Source organism: Plectropomus leopardus, chromosome 4 (assembly GCF_026936395.1).
Source record: "Plectropomus leopardus strain MGB_pleo_1.0 chromosome 4, ASM2693639v1, whole genome shotgun sequence".
In the NCBI taxonomy this organism is placed as follows: domain Eukaryota; kingdom Metazoa; phylum Chordata; class Actinopteri; order Perciformes; family Serranidae; genus Plectropomus; species Plectropomus leopardus.
In genome coordinates, this window is record NC_142179.1 from 11925678 (window position 1) to 11943417 (window position 17740).

Consider the following 17740-nt stretch of genomic DNA (forward strand, 5'->3'; position numbering starts at 1 on the left):
TCTCCTTTGTATCCCGTATGCAATCAGAAGGGGAAATTAATAATTAACTTTTAAACCCCATACACAATGCTATCAATAATGCTAAGTTGTCTCTGAATTGGAAGACATCATTACAAACACAAAAACCACAAGAAGTAAGCATACCACAGTGTGTACAGAGTGCATTTAAAACGAAACAAACAATCTGCTGCATACAATTAGTTGCCAGTTTATTAAATGCAATTCAGCAGCACCATAAATGGCAGCCTCCAAAATGATCATGCAGTTGAATCAACACCTCTCTAAATAACTAAACAACAACTTTCAGCTAAGTATTTCAGTCTTCATAAAGGTTGGATTTATTGCAGGACTGTCCTATTTAAATGAATTAGTTTCAGATAGGTGCGGCTAATAAACTGGCCCCCGAGTGGAGGTTTTATTACCACCCTAATATGTTTTCTTTTTGGCAACAACATGCCTTATTATTCATCACTTAATAGTGAGTTAAAGCTGAATTAAAGGTGAAAATATCTCAATGCTCTTTACATTGTTTACAAAGTAAAAAGTGGTAATTGCATTTTGCAACATGGTATTGCTTATTTCATCCATTATTGTATCGGTATTGAACGATAATAAGGGAATTTATCCTCTTATTTAAGTTAGCCTTTCAGTCGAGAACAAGAATAGTCTGCAAACTTTCTTAAAGACATCTTCTTTCCCTGATATTATATATGTCCAACTCTCTGGAGTATTAATGTGCTGTACTAGGATTTTACAGAGATTGTTAGTTTGTTTGTTTATGTTACATGATGTTACTTTTTATGATTAAAACTAGGAAAATATTTAAAATAAATAAATAAGATCTTAATGAGAGAAGCGACAATCTCATCCTACATACATTTAGTTTTATCACAGCCATGCACCAAAGTCCCTGTTGCTTCCCAGCACCTCCAACAGGTGTCACTGTGTGGTCTGTTTTATTCCACATGGGATGGAAGTCAATACAATCTGGTGCAGTACAATCAGAATTTTAAAGGACATAAACTAAACTTAAATTAAATTTTATTCTTAATTATGCTTTTGTTTGATTTTTTTTCCCCCATCTTCTGTAGTTTTTGTCAATGGTTAGTTTCCTAGAGGTACTTTTTTCCTAAGTGTTCATTTGATTAAGAACACTGTAATTTCCATGTTTTGTGGATGAATGAATTCAACCTTGACCTTGAAACTTGAACACTGTTCTTGCAAATACTCGAAATGTCCCCTCCTGCAAGAGTAATGGGTACAGCAAAGGGTCAACAGGGTCATCTGCAAAACACAGTAGACAGACACACAAGTCTTTATCTGTTAATAGGATGGAATGAGATCTTACGCATGAGTATTAAAGGTCATAAAACATCCACACTTGTCTAAGAAATATCGTCTTTGGTTTATGGATGTTGCAGTAATAGTTCAAAATGTAGAAAATATCTAGGAATGTGAGATATAACAAAAATGAAACAAAAATCAACTGATACCTCAGTGACACCAAGCTGTCTTGGTGTAATCAATTGACTTATTAAAGATAATAAAATTCCACAGCAAGTACAAAAAGCATGGAGTATAAAACGATTTATTCCAAATTTTATTTATTGAAAAATGAGTATGTTGCCAGATGTGGCTATAATGAGAAATACAATAAATTATCAAACTACAGCACACACAGAACAAATTCTCCATTACAAAATACACATAAATATTAACTTAGTAAAAAAAAACATCTAAAACCTGGTCACAGAACAAAGTGAGTTTGTTGAGAAGAAAAGCTTTGCAGTCAATAAGCAGTTTTAAGTAGAAAAGATCGTTTTCGATGTAAAATCAATAGTGAGACAATATACATGTTATATACATACTGGGCTCAACCCAGGTGTAGATGGCGAAGAAGTGCTCTAGAAATCTGATTTTTAAAAGATGGTAAGAACAAGAAACAGGGCACCGGTTTGTTATATTGAATATCTCAGAGCTTCCACCTGTCCAAATCTAATCTACAAGGCGGTGGGGAGCTAAAAGAGTTCAAACTGCAAAAACAAGCACAATCTGAACCAGCAGATACGTTTTGTTTTTAGATCTGCAACCCCCTAAAGCCCCAAAGAATGCAAATGCATGATGTGTTGCATTAAGCGTAATCGAGCCAACATAACGTCACGTCTAGATGACAAGTCAATCTTTGCACAAAAAAATGCCTACATTCCTATCTGACTTACTGTGTTGTGCAGAGTAAATGCTTGTGTTGAGTTAAGTGTTCATTTAGATTGAAATGCTACTGACCAAATGTCTACCACTGTGATGTCTTTAAATAAACCAGTATAAAGAACGTCGGAGCAGAGAGAATATACTGATGTTTCCTATTTCTCCTGTTCTTGCCTGAGCCTCCAGTTTGATTGATGCAATAATCAGAAAAACTTTGCACGCATGAAAAGACAAAAGTATTATCAAAATGGCCCAGAAAGAGGAAAACAAGTTTGTTCTGTGTTGCCCTCCATACATACTGTCACATTAAACACAGTAATGAACAGAAAACTTGACAACACGGAGCTACACTGAGCATGAAACGATTGAGGTCCTTTTTGTTTGCCTCTGTCGGAGTCATCCTGCTGCTGTAAAACCTCCATTGGTTTGGATTTAGATCAACAGATAAACAGCAGAATCAGAGTCCTGTGAAGCTCCTTATCTATCTTTTCAATGATAAACAAATCTGCTGTTTTAACCACTGTATTCATGGGTATAGTCATCAAAAAACATCTTGGTGGTCTCTCTAACTTTAGACTGGGTTGGCTTTAATTTTACTGTTGATCCAGTCGATGTAGTGGGTGACACGGGTGTAGACCCCAGGCTTATCCTTCTGCCCACACCCGTCACCCCAGCTGATCACACCCATCAGAGTCATCTTGTTGTTGTTTCGACAGACGAGTGGGCCCCCAGAGTCTCCCTGTGGGTAAACATCAAGAAGCAAAATTGAGGGAGAGAAAAGTAAAAATTATTTATTTGTTAACTTGCATTCTCGTAAGTCTCACCCCAAACCCACATTTCCCTTACACCCACCCTGTGTCCCTAGATCTCCTCATAACTTCTCTAAACACCCACAACTTTAAAGGAAAATCACACTATGATCAGTTATAAAAAACTCATACAATAAACAGAGAAAACAAAAAACAAAGAAAGAGAATAAATAAAATACACTCAGGGGTGCAAAATAAAACAAACAAAACATAACAGACTAAACAAACCAAAATTTAAAAAATAAAAATGAAAAGATCCAGAGAAAATTTCACTGTAAGATAACACCTATGCACCAGATGGCAGTTGACAGGTCACTTATTTCTTTGTCTTAAAGGAATCCGCATTGACTAACTGAGGAGGTTATGTGTAGAAATTCTCACCTTGCAGGCATCGTCTAGGCCTCGGGTGTCACCTGCACACAGCATGTTGGAGGTAATTGTGCGTCCAGACAGCACATCTGGGATGCAGCGCTCTTTGGGCCACAGGCGGACATAACCTCTCTTAACACGCTCTGAGTACTCTGCAGAAACTGTGAAAAGAGAGTGTTTAAATTAGTGCTTCAGCATCACCTGTCCAAAAACAAATTTATTAAAGGTTTGATGAAAAGCTTATACTGCCCTCTGCTGGTCAGTCAATTGAGAGATACATTTGAAACAACTGCAGCCAATGCAAAATTACAGAATGCGGTGAATTAGGCGGGATGTTTGCTTACATTCGGAGTCTTTTCCATATCCAGAGATCTCACATTCAGTCCAGTCGGGCAGCTCCAGCCCACGTTCAGGCAGACACGCAGGAAGGACCTCTGGAGAGTTTATAGCACAGATGCCAATGTCCGTCTTCAGTTTCAAGAGAGCTGCAAGTGGAAAATGACCAGAGGAAAAGTCAGGGTAATGCACTGGGAAAATGTGGGATGGAGACTAAAGGATGACTTTAAGCTTTAACAAGCATTCGCTGCCCACTGAAGGTTCCATATCATCACTGCTGAGGGAAAAAATGGTGAGTGTCTCAGAGAGTTCATATTGTAGCATGCCAAAACTCTGCTTGTGAATATCTGATATTTTGATGGTACAAAGTTTTCAGTGATAACGTTGAGACATCAAACATAAAATGCAAACAATTAAAACAATTAAAAATTGTAAAACTTTATATCAGAAAAGGTTCACTCACCGATGTCATTGTCAAATGTTTCGTTGTGAAATTTCTCATGGATCCAGTACTTCTCAACCTTGAAAATCTGCTCACTATTGGAATTCTGTTTCCGAAACGTTCTTCCCAAAATCACTTCCAATTTTTCTGCTTTAGCACTGAAAAAAAGATAGGGAATATGTTTGAATGTTGTATGGCAAACACATGTATTTTGTCTGTGTTTGTGCATGTGTGTCATTCCTACTTGTCCTCGAAGCAGTGTGCGGCAGACAGGACCCAACAAGAGTCAATAAGGACTCCTCCACATCGGTGAAAGTGTTTTCTGAGACGAGCCTGGTAAACATTAATGGCTGCCTGCCATGGCTGCTCAGTGATGTCACTCACTTTGCCCCCGAACATGCGGAACACCGGGCGATTTAGGGTGTTGTCTAACCTCTGGCCACACGATGCTACAGGGTGGACAAGTTGCAGGATGATGGTTATATAACCATAAAATTATCACAACAGAAAGACATCAGAGGTAATTAACTCTGGGTGATTTTTTTAAGTTCTACCTCCGTTGTTGTTAGTGGTTGGGGCACGTGGGCCAAGAGTGGTGATTATGGGTGGACTTCTCGCTAAAAAATAAAGTATGGAAAAGTAAGTCTGATAGCACACTGCTGCAAATTCATATAACTGCATGAATGTCTGGCATCATTCTCAATAATGTTTTAAAATTGTTACAAAATGAAACAATGGAAATGAAGGAACTCACAGCATTTAGGTATGTCACACAGCTCCCAGGTCAGCTGCATGTTCTTGTAGGTGTGACACCATGGACCTTCATCAGCATCTGGATTTCTGTTACATAGACGAAAAAAGTTATTCTGATCTTTCTGCATGTTAAGGGAACCTCTGACATTAATATCATATTGTGTATGTTGGCATATCTACCTGCAGAAGCTGTGGCTGCCCAGCCCCTTCTCCAATGCCTCAGATTTCCAAGCATTGTTGAGCTTGTGCTTGACAGCAGGAGAGTCCCATGGGAGACAGCGAGAGCCACTCTTTGTGACAGATTTTGTGCCTCTGTATGACTGACCGTCACCCTGGACACATTCCCGGTACTTGTCTGCTCCAAAATACACAGAGACACAGAGAGTTAAGGCAATTGATAGTTTGATTAGTGGTATTAAGCTAATTAGCTTTTTGTAAAGCTGTACCTTCCGGACATTTGGGCGTGGAACAAAACTCCCAGACGATCTGAGTGCCTTTATAGACGTAACACCAAGGAGAGCTGTCATTGTCAGGGTTCCTGAGCGGGGAAAAGAAAGCAAGGGATAGTGAGTTAAGACATTCATGTCTCCGTTTATTGAGGCATCTTAGTCATTATGTCAGCCCTCTTGACTTGCTGTTCCAGATGTATTTTTCTTTTTGAAACAGCTTTCTTGTACATATTTGTTATCTTATAGTATCTTTTAAGTATCTTTTTCATGTTACTGCAATTGTTCTAGTCTGCATGTATGTTCCTGACTGTTGCAGTACTTTGCCTTTAATTCTGTTTCCTCTTAACGCATTTATTTTATGTTTAATGTATGCACCAAAGATTGATTCCTTGTATGTGAAAACCTACAGTACTTGGAAATAAATCTTATTCTGATTAGGATTTAGGAAGTGCATCGCTGATTATCACCTGTGCTGCTGCTTCTCAACTATAAATGCTGGTGGATTCAGTCGCTTTTTTTTCTCTCCATGGGTGTATAGTTTGTTGTCTGGTTTATGTTTTTCCTTGTTTTCTTTGTTCATTACACTTCCCTCTATACTAATTCAACATGCAAAACACTATTGATGTTACTGATTTATGTGCTTTATATAGCCATTGTTTAAATTAAAGTTTGTTGAACAGATCTTTAGTAAAAAGTCATGTGTTGTCCTCTTCTCCATGTCCTTCCTTCATGTGTGGGATCCTTTTTACCTTTTTCTTGTCTGTCACTCTTGACATTTACCTACTCGTTTGATTCTCTACTTGGTTGCCTGTTTTCAGTTTCCTACTTGTTGCTGTCCTCTGCTTGCCTCTTTGACCCAGTAAACTTTGCTTTTAACCTCACTGCCTTGTCTGTGAGTCATGTATGTGGTAAACTGAGTCATTACAAGGATTAAGTTTTGCCTTTCAAAATGAGCTATAATGCCTCAATCAGATCATGAAATTAAATAAATGAAATGGATACATACACATTATTAAAACTTGACCGGTATGTTTTAGATGATTAGACCCCCCTCTTTGATTTATTTGCATGGACACAGAAAGTATTTTCAGTTTATTCCTCCAGATGCTCTGGCACTAAACCAATCACACACCTGCAGAAGTTGTGATTGCCCAGTCCAAGACTGCTGGCGTCCAGTTTTCTTGCAGTGAATCTCCGTCCTCTCAGAGATGTAGAGTTCCAGTTGATGCACTCTGTTCTTGAATGGGTGTTGCTCCATGTGCCACGGTACCCTTCACCCTGCCCCACAACACACCTCTCATTGGTGTCTGTCAGAGATAGAGAAAAAGTTAAACTGGTGTCACATATTTATATTTGTGACTGATATCACACTAATAACTGACCTAATTTATTTATTTTGACACAATAAAGCATGTTTATTAGCTTTGGAAACACTTATGTCATTTAAAATATTTGGACAGATTATGAAAACATTGTTATTATGTAAGACATTTCACCCAACACTTGTGTCCTAATGACATTTATAGTATTTTTCCCAATTAGTGGTTTAAAACATTGACCAATCATAAACTATAGTAGACGTAATCAGATTTATTGAGTCTGGCTGTAGTAACTCATTATTCTTCGACTAAGATCACTTGGCTGTGACCACTGGGGTTTGCATAATTATCCCACTGCAAGGGTGGGGTGTCCCTAAAGCCTCCAACAGTCACCCGCAGAAACAAAAACATTCATATCCCAAAATGTCTTTCCAAGGTTTATGATTCCTCTCTCTAAACCACAGGACCATGACACCTACTGGGTGAGACACAGTCAGACTGTGACCTTATCTACAGTCATTAACAAGTACGTAGAACTTTTTGATCAGTGTTGTGTCACCAGCCATCCTGTTATGGACATGGCTGGGTTTATTGTTAAAAAAATGCAAATTAAATACTAGACATGGTGAAAGAGCTGGGGTGTGCCTGTTGTTGCACAGATGATTCAAGATTCAAAAAACGTTTATGTCCCCAAGCAGCAATTTATTTTGCCGAGAGCTGTCCAACACAAATATACAACACAGCATAAGGTTCAAATCTCCTATGCTTTTACCAAAGTAATGGAAAAAATAGAAAGAAGACACACAATGACATGACATCTAGGGTTAATAATTAAAAAAAAAAAAAACAATAGCAAATGCAACAAAAGTCAATCTGTATGTATTAGTGTCATCTTAGGGGAGACTAAAGCTCCACCCTGACTGAAGCATCTGGAACTCTGCATGTAAAAGACATTAAGAGAGAAGGATTTCATTGATCAAGAAAAAAACATGTTAATGATCAATAAAAAATAATTACACCATTAAAAAAAAGTTGGTTGAGTACTTACTGATCTCACACTGAGTCCCACTGAAGCCTGGGGGACACTGGCAAATGAAGTCTGATGTGTACACAGCCTCCTTACAGGTTCCTCCGTTGTAGCACTGAGATGTGTAGCAGTCTGGAAGACAGAAGGTCAGTTAGTCAGTCATACTTCATCCAGTTCTTCAGAAAAAAAAATTGAATAATCAGAATATGATTGATTGGCCATGACCACTTGGGTATACAAATAATTAAATGTGTGGGATTGGCCTTGTGTGTCACATTTGACGTAGAAATACTGCAAAATATGCATAGGTCTGTGTTCATGGTTCATCCTGACTCTCAAGCATCTTCATAGCTACTGTTAAAATGTTTTGTCAGGCCAAGGGTTTCTTTCTAGAGCAGAACTGGTTGTATGCCATTACCAGTTTGGTTTTTTATTTATTATTTCAACATTTCCTAAAGACTGGCATTCAGAATAACAGCACCCCACTCACTCTCAGTGGTATGAGCTCACAGACGGCACAGTTTGGCGGGCTGAAAATGTGGTTGTAATTTGCCTAAAGGGAGGGGCAAGCATACTTCACAGGATTCGTCAATGGGGGTGAAAGTGCGCATGAGGGTTTGTCTGGCAAGTGTATTTCAAACAATCTTAGACTAAACTACACCCACACAAAAACACAGAAACCCAATAGCTCTTCATCTGGATATGCTGAAATAACAGGGATTTGGACACAAGAGCGAGGCAAACCAACAAAAAAATAATCATCAGAGGTTGTAACAGCAAGTTAGAGGTAAAGTGAAGCTATAAAGACAGAGGTCAGTAAGGGCAGGCAAGAAGACTGACAGACAAATGAACAAACAGAACACTATATTATACGTATTAGTGATAAGATAGTCAAGCCAATCCATATGTTTGTGTGTGTTTGCTTCCATGTCAAACTCACTGATGACGGGCACAATATGACAACGCTCTCGTCCTCTTAATGCACAACGGCAATACTCCACACGCTGTCCCCTCCATCGCAGCCAAGTGTCCCCAAAACTACGCACTGCTGACGTGTCACTATCCACACAATATACTGAGAAAACACACACACAAATACAAACAATAAGTAAACACCCAGTCAAACAGGAAGACACACAGAAAATAACTATCACATGTACAGGCTGTTACAAACATAAAGGTGCCGAAACAGAAGAGGAACACAAACACATGAATGAGAATAGTGAATTGAAAGAATGATGATAATGATTGTGTGGTGATGGTGTTAATGGAAGGCAAACAGAAGAGTGATGGGGCTCACAGGAGGAGTCAAAGGAAGGTGAAGACTTCTGGACATGAATAACCAAAAGCGTCCCTCTGGTTGGCTGCCTGTCAGGCTCACCTCTGTAAAAACGAGTCCCTCTCTTAGTGCGGAGCAGCTCCACCTGCAACAGAAAAAAAGGAGATGTTAAACATAGAGAAGCAGTGCATGGGAACTGGTTGCAAGGCACTGGTTTCCAACCTAAGCAGCCAGTGCTGTTATTAAATTCCTCGGGATACTGTGAAAATTCATTTGCTTTGCGCACAGTATGTAATCTATCCCAGTCAACATTTATCTGCCTTTAAGTTTTAGTCAAAAGTCACTCGTTGGTACACACAGCACAGATGTGCTCAAATTACCCAAGTTTTGAGAGTTTAATGCAGGACAACAGTGAGTTAATGACCAATAGCTACTGTTTCACAATCAAACAGTTAAATTAAAAACTGAATGACTGTTTACCCTTCTGAAAGAGTACAGCTCATCCAAGGAGGAAGCCATTAGTTTTTGCATCTTGCACTGTCACGAGTCCAATATCTTATGCATAAGGAGATGCACGCTTCCTTCTGTGAAATGATATGGTTGGTGGGTGTAGTTTGGTTAAAAAAAAAAAAGTTCCTCCATGAAACTGCTCACGGTCTTTGGATTATCTTGACTGACCAGCTCATGAATTCTAGAAGGAGACATTGCTGTTATGTTTTTCAAATGTACTTTTATAGCACTTTAAACACCACAAGCAGAGCGCCATCTGGTTCCATTATGGTCGAGAGAAGGCATACATCTCTACGTTGGATTTCTCCAACACTCAGCCAATCACACTAGAGAAATCTAGATTTATCAATACTACTACAGGCAAGAGGGAAGATGTGTATATTTGATTTGGGATTGAACTGTCCCTTTAAGTTTGAGGGTGCTGCCAATGAGGCGTTTTCAACCAAACCATGCACAAAAAAAAAAAAGAAATACACAAATGCAAACACATTAAACACACTAGATGTTTGCTCTGATGGATTATAAACCACAAGAATTGAAATGTAGTAAGATAGGACCTTGTTAAGTATGCAGGATTTGAGGCAAAACCTGTTTTATGCTCCACACATAACAAGAATGTAGTACTTACATTGTCCGCTAAACAGCAGCATAGAGCAGACAGGAGCATTAATAATCCAGGTGTTCTGGTCATGGCTATTCAAGTGGTCTTCAAGTTGCTGGAAAAAGCATAGAAATACATATTGGAAATAACTGACAAAAGATTTAACAAACTAATAAAGTTTCGATGGACTTATGTGAGCAATGATAGCTGGTGAATCTGTATGGGGAGACTGAGCATGGATTTCATGGTTGTATGTCTAACTATCTAAATCTTTTGCCATGAATCTGTCACTACTACTGAGGTAACAATTGCAGGAAAACAACTGACACTGGTCACCATCTCCAGACTATACTGTTTCTCTGTTCAGCTTCCTTCCTCCGTCCCTATGCCTGCTACTGAGGGAGGTCACTGGAGAGGAAAGGGTGGGAAAAGAGTGCTTGTGGGAAACTGGAGGTAATTTCTTTAAGTTGTTTTGACTTGTTGACTCAGACAGGAAGTTTGAACAGCCTGTGCAGGACTGTCTGATAGGACAGTAAGTTTCGTGCTGCATATGTCTTTGTTGTCCTGCTTCAGTGAATGTCCCTTTTATTATAATTTCACTATGACTTCCCAACTGGAGAAAAAAACAGGAAGCAGATCATCTTCACTTCATGCTACAAATGTGAAACTGACCACCACATCAAACAACAGAATCTAGACAACCCTGGAGTGATGAAAGGCAGCACGCACAGCAGAAAGTTTCTGCACCATACTGACAGCATTCCTTCTCTATCAGAGCAAAGCGGCAGCTGTGGGAGGATGAAGTGACTCAGGACTTAAAAGGAAACAGGAGGGAAAGCCTGCAGCGAGAAAAAGTAACTAAACTTATATTTCCCTTTTATGCTTCTACGAAAACATGTCTGTTATTAACAGATTTGTTCCTCTTTTCTGTTTCAAAGGACTCATATTATGCAGTAAAGATGTTTGGAGAAGAGCTCACATTGCTCTTTATTCAAGTGTGAGTAAACATGAGTCACAAGAAGGAGGGGGTGAGAGGAAGGAGTAGAGAGGAAACTTGGAAAAAGACAAAAAAGAAGATGCACACAATGAGGAATGAAAAGTAGAAATGACATCAATATACAGATCTTCCCAACTGCTTTAAAAATAACTGTAAGAAACGTCTTCTACAGACACTTGCATGCAAAGAGCCAGACATACCATATGCATACATGCCTCCACGTTTTTATACTCTCCTCACCATCGCACCATCGGCTGGTTCTCCACTGACTCATCTTTTGCGGTTGACTTAACAGCGGTATGTTTTGGTATAACAGTGAGGTAAAACTGCTACGCTGGCAACCACGCACACACATACAAAGTCTTTCTCACAAACACACACACAAAGTGTTCAGGAATGTGGAGCTAATCAACAGCCCAACACACAAAGATTTACTGCTCATTGTTCATTGGGAGAAAGACTCTCTCTCAGGATTTGACTTTTAAAACACAACACATGCATTCACACACTCACCATTAAGAGAACAGGTTCCTTGAAAGCTATCCTTGCCTCCAACAAATAAAAGCCTTTCTGTCTTCCGCTTTCACCCCCCAACTGAGCCTCACTGGCAGGGCGACAACAACACACCAGTTTCCTTTTTGTTTCCTTTGTGCAGCTGTCCAGCTCCGTTCAGTCACCCCTCACTCCAGCCCTGTCAGCTTAAAACATGTGTTTCCTGCTGTAATACTGCCAGCACGGGCCTCATCGATTTCGAAAACATGCGCTCATATCAACACATGCCAACATGCACACATCAGATATGAACATATGTGTACCCCACCCTTTTTAAAGTTCATAGTACGTACAACATACAGAGGCGGTGTTCAGCACTGGTCCTCTGAGAATCCCACAATGCAATTGCCCTTAGTTTAAGCTGTTTTTGTGGTCTGTCTTACAACATTTAATGCATATGGGCAGACAAAAATACACAGTAAAAATGTACAGTTTCATTTACAGGATACAAATTAAAACTGTAGCTGCTCTTTAAGTACAATAAACATCCTAGAGGTGATCAACTCTTAGAATCTCTCAACAAAAACAGTTTTTGTTGTATTAGTTGTAGTTATATGACTCTCAAAATATCATAAGAGCTTAATAGATATATTATCTTGCACATGCTCTTTTTCAGGATAACTAGGGCTATTTGAAAATTAAGAAATATTTTATGTGAATTTAAGACTGCATGGAGAATATCTGACACAAAAATCTGAAGGTGTCACATATGACAGCTCATTAGAGTACAGTAATTTTTTAGATTTTTTGGTGTTACAGTTAGCAGCTAGGCATACAACAACTTCATAACAAGTAAATAAATAAAATTTAAAAAGCTCAAACGACTTAAGTCAAACTACAGTATGTCCTCGACCTTTCTGACTGCATAGCAAATAAAAAATGAATAAATATTCAGTGAACTATTTACAGCCTCTTCTGCCAATTTGATGCACACACGTGGACTGCCATAACAACACAGGGGCTCCCTGTCCCCCCCTTGCAACATGTCACTCAAATTAATGGATACTGACCAGGAAAAGATTCAAAATGACCATAAAGAGATGCATAGAAATTGTAAAGAGACACAAAATAATAACAAAAAAGGGGCAAAACAAGCACATAGAGACACAAAACAAGCAAAAAAAAGATGCCAAATTCAACTACAAACTCCTATTAAGGGCAGGGAGTGGGGCCGATTGCATTTTTGTGCCTGGGGGACCATTGTCTGTTAATCCACCCCTGGTCAAGAGGGGTTACAACTAATGGGCTAAGTTATGATATGTTGACTGGTAGCAAGATGCAGCAATGGATTTATGAGCAAGCCCAGTCACACCAACACTGACAGGGTTAAGGCCTCTGTCTGTTACACCCAATAAGTTAATAGTTAAAACATGTACCACCAAGTATGCAGCCTGAGGAGAGTGTGGTTCCCCAGTAGGTCAAATATGAATGGAAGAAGTGAAAACATCTTCGGAGTAGCAGCAGCCAGACTGTGAGTCAGCAACAGCTTCCAACAGCCGTTTTAAGATCCACCACTTCAGTGGAGCAAACGCATGCAACAAGATGGTAACACAGACACATGCAAATGCACTTACAGAATTAATGTCCAAAGCTGAAATGTTATTCATTTCCTATTAGCATGCAGTTTTAGTATATTCAAAGAAGCTCAACTTGACAACAACCTCTGACATTTTAGCGGTGAGTTCACTGGACCATTAGCAAGGATGTGTAATGATGATGGTGCTCTGAGGTTGTAAAGGTCGGAGCTGAGACATTCTTGTCTTCCAGTAACACGCCAAAAAAAAGTCTAAAATGGTTCGAATGGTTGAACGGCATGCAGGAAACATATTTGCATCTGCATGTGAAGTTTAAATTATGGTTAACTGTGCACTTTAAAGTATCTTTGATGTTACTTATACTGTCTGTCTTCAATAGAATTGATACTTAATGGAGTAGTTAGAGTGGGTGGATTGTCACATTGGCACCCAGGGGAGGAAGTGACAGAGGAAATACCTTTAAAGAAAGCATTATGGCAGACTTATTTTCTTTGGCACTGATGTTATTTTTTTAAAAATATTTATTTGAGAGCTAAATATTGATGGAATTGGCTTGTAAAAACTATTCCTGTTCTTTTGTCCAAGCAGTGGCAGCAAATCTGAACCTCACAATACCTTTTTGTACTGGTTTGACCTGCTGGGATCCCCAAACTTGCATTGAACCATTGCAATAGCTTCAGTTGAGGCATTGTTCCTGTGCACGTGTGTTGCATGTTTGTCGATGATGTATTATGGCATGTAGTGTCACGTTGGTAAGCTACCTAGGAGGAATTATGCATTCTTTACTCGGGGGTTTTCAGTAAAGCTTCAATAAACCAGCTGTGATCCATCTCTGAAAAAAGTCCACAAGAACAGAGAGCTGCATTGTTTCATCACTGCTCCCCTCTATGCTCAATATTGAGCCTTGAGCTCCTAATCAGAAAGAAAACACAGACTAATAAAGTCAAAAAATGCAGGTAGACAGAGCAGGTGTTGACATAAGAAATGAGTGAGGAGATTGCTATATGTGGAAGAAGATGATAGGATGAAAAGAGAGAAGAGAAGGGGGAAAGGAGGGAGAGAAATTAAATCCCAAAAGGTCAGCAGAAAGACGGTGAGTAGTCCTGAGTCATCCCAGCTTCCAGGACTGCACTGGGACACAGATGGAGGCATTGATGGGATTTATAACCAGTATCAAGTTCATCAGATGAAGCCACAATTCAACAAAATTAGTCAGATAAGAAGAGCAGAGATGTAACAGTGGGTTTTTGTCCAGAATCAAGTGAAACTCTAGTTGTATTAGTATCGGTTTCAACGTCGTCATCTTCTTGCTTATTGTTCCCACAGTCTGATCTGGCTCTATCCTCTGTCTGACCCACTCTTTACTTACAGCTTTAAGACCACCAGGCCTATCCAGTGAGTCACAAACATCAGTGTGAGGCATAAACACAGCTGACCACACTGCCGGGAATGCAGATAACGGATACAAACTCTACATTCTCTGAACATGCAACAGTACAGAGTATCAGTGTGATGAAGAGTATCAGCGCTGACGGATCTCAGGGGAAGCAGAACTCCCAAAACTCCAGCTCCAAATCCAACTCATTAGGCTGATAAGAGTCTGCAGTGATCCTGTGCAGGTTTTGGCTCAGAGTACTACAGATACACACACAAACTGAGATAAATCCCTGCATCATAGCAAGGATATTCCTTGATAACAAACACACACCGAGTCCAGCAGCTGAGAACAAAATCACCACGTTCTTTACATTTGTAGCATTTGGTGTTGGAAAAAAATTAAAGTGAAGCTTGGGGATGATGAAGAGTGAATGTGTGATGCTGTGATGTTTAAGTGGTAGAGTATTCTCACCAGATCAAACAGGTGGATGTGGATTGAGAAAGGTAAATTAAGAGCTGCTGGAGTCTGAGTGAGAAAGTGTTGGGATGCCAAATAAATGAGTGAGCACAAGGTATTCTAAAGTCACATTTTCACATCCACACACAGAAAATTCATATCACCATAATAATAATAATAACTGCATTACCCTCAAGCTGTGTGTCATGCTTAATTACAACACTGAAGGTGTTGCAGGTTACTAGTTGGTTTTTGCTTATTATCTTTGAATAAGATGGAAAAAAACTGTGGGTCAATCCATAGTATCATCTAACTGTAAAAGATTCAATGGTAAGACTTCATATGTTAAAATTAAACTTTGCACATATATTGTCTCTAACATAATAACTAATAATAAATAACTGATAAGAGTTAATAATGATTGTATCTATTTATCTATTGCCATATCAAAAAACATGCAAAATATTTAATGCAATAACATCATCTATAAGCCTATCCTATGAACTTTCAGCTCCAGATAACAATATCTTCATAATGGCACAATTGAGAGTGAATCAGAAAACAGTCTGGTGCATACTCTATAGATCTGTGCCACGAGAGCATATGACTATAATAAATGCGAGAAACAAGCTCTTACCAGATTAAATGTCTTCTCAGTCGTTAACTTCTCAGTTTTTCTGGAGCAGTCGTGAGATTTTCACACGGTTTTGTCGCTCGGACTGAGTTGGTTGGTCCTCTGTTCTCAGTTTTTATCGGAGCGCTCCGGTTCTGCCGGTGCGTAAAGGGGAGGGCTCAGCGGGGAAGCGTCGCGGGCCGGACGGATGTTGATGCAGCCTCGCTGGGCGGGGCCGATGCTGACGGGACAGTCCCAAGTGCCCCAGGAGATTCACGGGGAAAATCACTGAGACGATCAGTTCTGAAATATTATATTATATCATTTTGTAATCATATACATAAATGTGTGTGTGTGTGTGTATATATACTGTTTTATAAAAAGATAAAAAGCCCACCAATCAATACGTGTGTGGAAAATATAATAAACTTGTATACTTAGATGTATTTATGAAAATTTAAATATGAATAAACCATTGTTAACAGGAGAATGTGTTTTTATTTAGTATTTATAAAAAGCAAAAATTTGTGAGACGCACACGATACACATTGTTATGATAAGATTTATTGATCTGATATTGGTAAAGTGCCAAGAAGCAAATTAAAGTTAAAAAAACAAACAAACTAGTGCATATTAGGAATAAACAGGGCCAAACCTAGACTTTGGGGGGGCCTAAGTAGGATTTGATTTGGTAGTAGGCAAAAGCAAATGCTATATTGCTTAATGGGTAGGGCCAGCTCTGTCAATGGGGAAAGTTTAACCTCATTAAACCAAAATACAACATCACAATCATCTAATATGTACAACCTGTTGTACAAAAATAAAAATAAAGGCACTATATAGTATAATGCACAAACATTTAGCCTAGACCACAATAAACTGGTGTGTTATATTTGATCGTTTTGTGCTGACATCACTTTATCAGAGCTTCTAAAAGGACTCTGATGGAGTGACACAAAAACTGGCACACTATTGATTCTTCACACCATCAGTGACCTCTGGCAGTCTGTGATGGGCTGTGGGGTGACACTATATCTGTGTGGTTAACCACCTGGCACCAAGACTCATTTGTTACGGCCACAATCCTCTTAATTCAACCCATCCCTTCCTCAGGAAATCAGTCACTTAGCCTCAAGAATAGCTCCATCTTTTCTTAGCGCCAACATTGATTTTATTATCATTGGATAATTCATGTTCATTGTTTTTACTGTCTGTTAACTCCACATTAAATAGCTGAGAATATGGTACTCGAGGATGTGATGGGCGGTGGTAGTTAGTTTGGCGCCTGTCCTCTTTGTTTCCATCTCTGTTAGATTAGAGCACACTCCCACTTCTTGCTGAGGAAAATTGCACATAAACACACACAAATGTACTTAAAAATGAAATATTTTAAGCTCAAACTGAGAGTTATGCATTACATCAGCCAAGAGTCATATCTCTTTGACTTATTCTCTGTTTCTTCATCACAGAATATCAGATTCATTAAACACATGGAACAGTTAAAGCACACTCCCCCTTGTGTTGAATTGTTGAAAAAGTATATAAATTATCCTTGATTTGACCACCCATTGTTTAAATTATGCAATGATTGGCAATTAACTGCATTTTAGAAATTAGACAACCACTATTTTTAAACATTTTTGTTTACTGTCTCAGTGTGTGGGTGAATGTTTTGGACTAGACTCTCTGAATCCATATGCAAAGTGACTCTTAATTGTGGAAAGATTACCAAACAGGATTAATGTGCACAGGCCCAGGGGCCCGAACTAAACCATCCCTCACCTGTAAAGTGCCACTCAAATAAACTTTAAAGTGTTATGTAATAGACGACTAGACATGCTTGAGTTTCTTGCACTGCCTGTTGAGGGGTACGTTGAACCGACAGATATAACAGTGGTATTAATCTTCTCATGTAGCTCTCAGTAGGAGAGTAATTAAGTGTGTCTGGCATACATACAGCTTTAGCAGTTACTCATAAATGTGTAACCCATAAACCATTTCCCAGGAAATGCATGAGCTACAGCATTGATCCATGCTTACTTCAAGTCAGCTATGTCATTCAATTACAAAACATTCAAACAGGAAAATACAAATAGACCCATTTAGACAG

At 39.0% G+C, this 17740-nt stretch overlaps 1 protein-coding gene across 3 annotated transcripts; it reads right to left on the reverse strand.

Moving 5' to 3' along the window:
* Positions 1-1572: 1572 nt before the first annotated feature.
* Positions 1573-15813, reverse strand: plat (plasminogen activator, tissue). 3 transcript variants are annotated; one of them, XM_042487855.2, is made up of 15 exons: positions 15655-15813; positions 10127-10214; positions 9091-9133; positions 8650-8784; positions 7731-7841; positions 6496-6670; positions 5361-5452; positions 5095-5269; positions 4916-5001; positions 4716-4778; positions 4406-4610; positions 4183-4319; positions 3728-3868; positions 3396-3544; positions 1573-2944 (listed from the first exon to the last, which is right to left on the reverse strand). In XM_042487855.2, the coding sequence occupies exons 2-15, from the start codon at positions 10187-10189 to the stop codon at positions 2777-2779; spliced, it is 1743 nt and encodes a 580-aa protein (XP_042343789.2). In that variant the 5' UTR covers positions 10190-10214; positions 15655-15813; the 3' UTR covers positions 1573-2776. The 3 variants fall into 3 exon arrangements, with proteins under 3 accessions (XP_042343789.2, XP_042343787.2, XP_042343788.2); XM_042487853.2 differs by having other exon boundaries at positions 9010-9133; XM_042487854.2 differs by lacking the exon at positions 15655-15813 and adding an exon at positions 11610-11806 and having other exon boundaries at positions 9010-9133.
* Positions 15814-17740: the final 1927 nt, after the last annotated feature.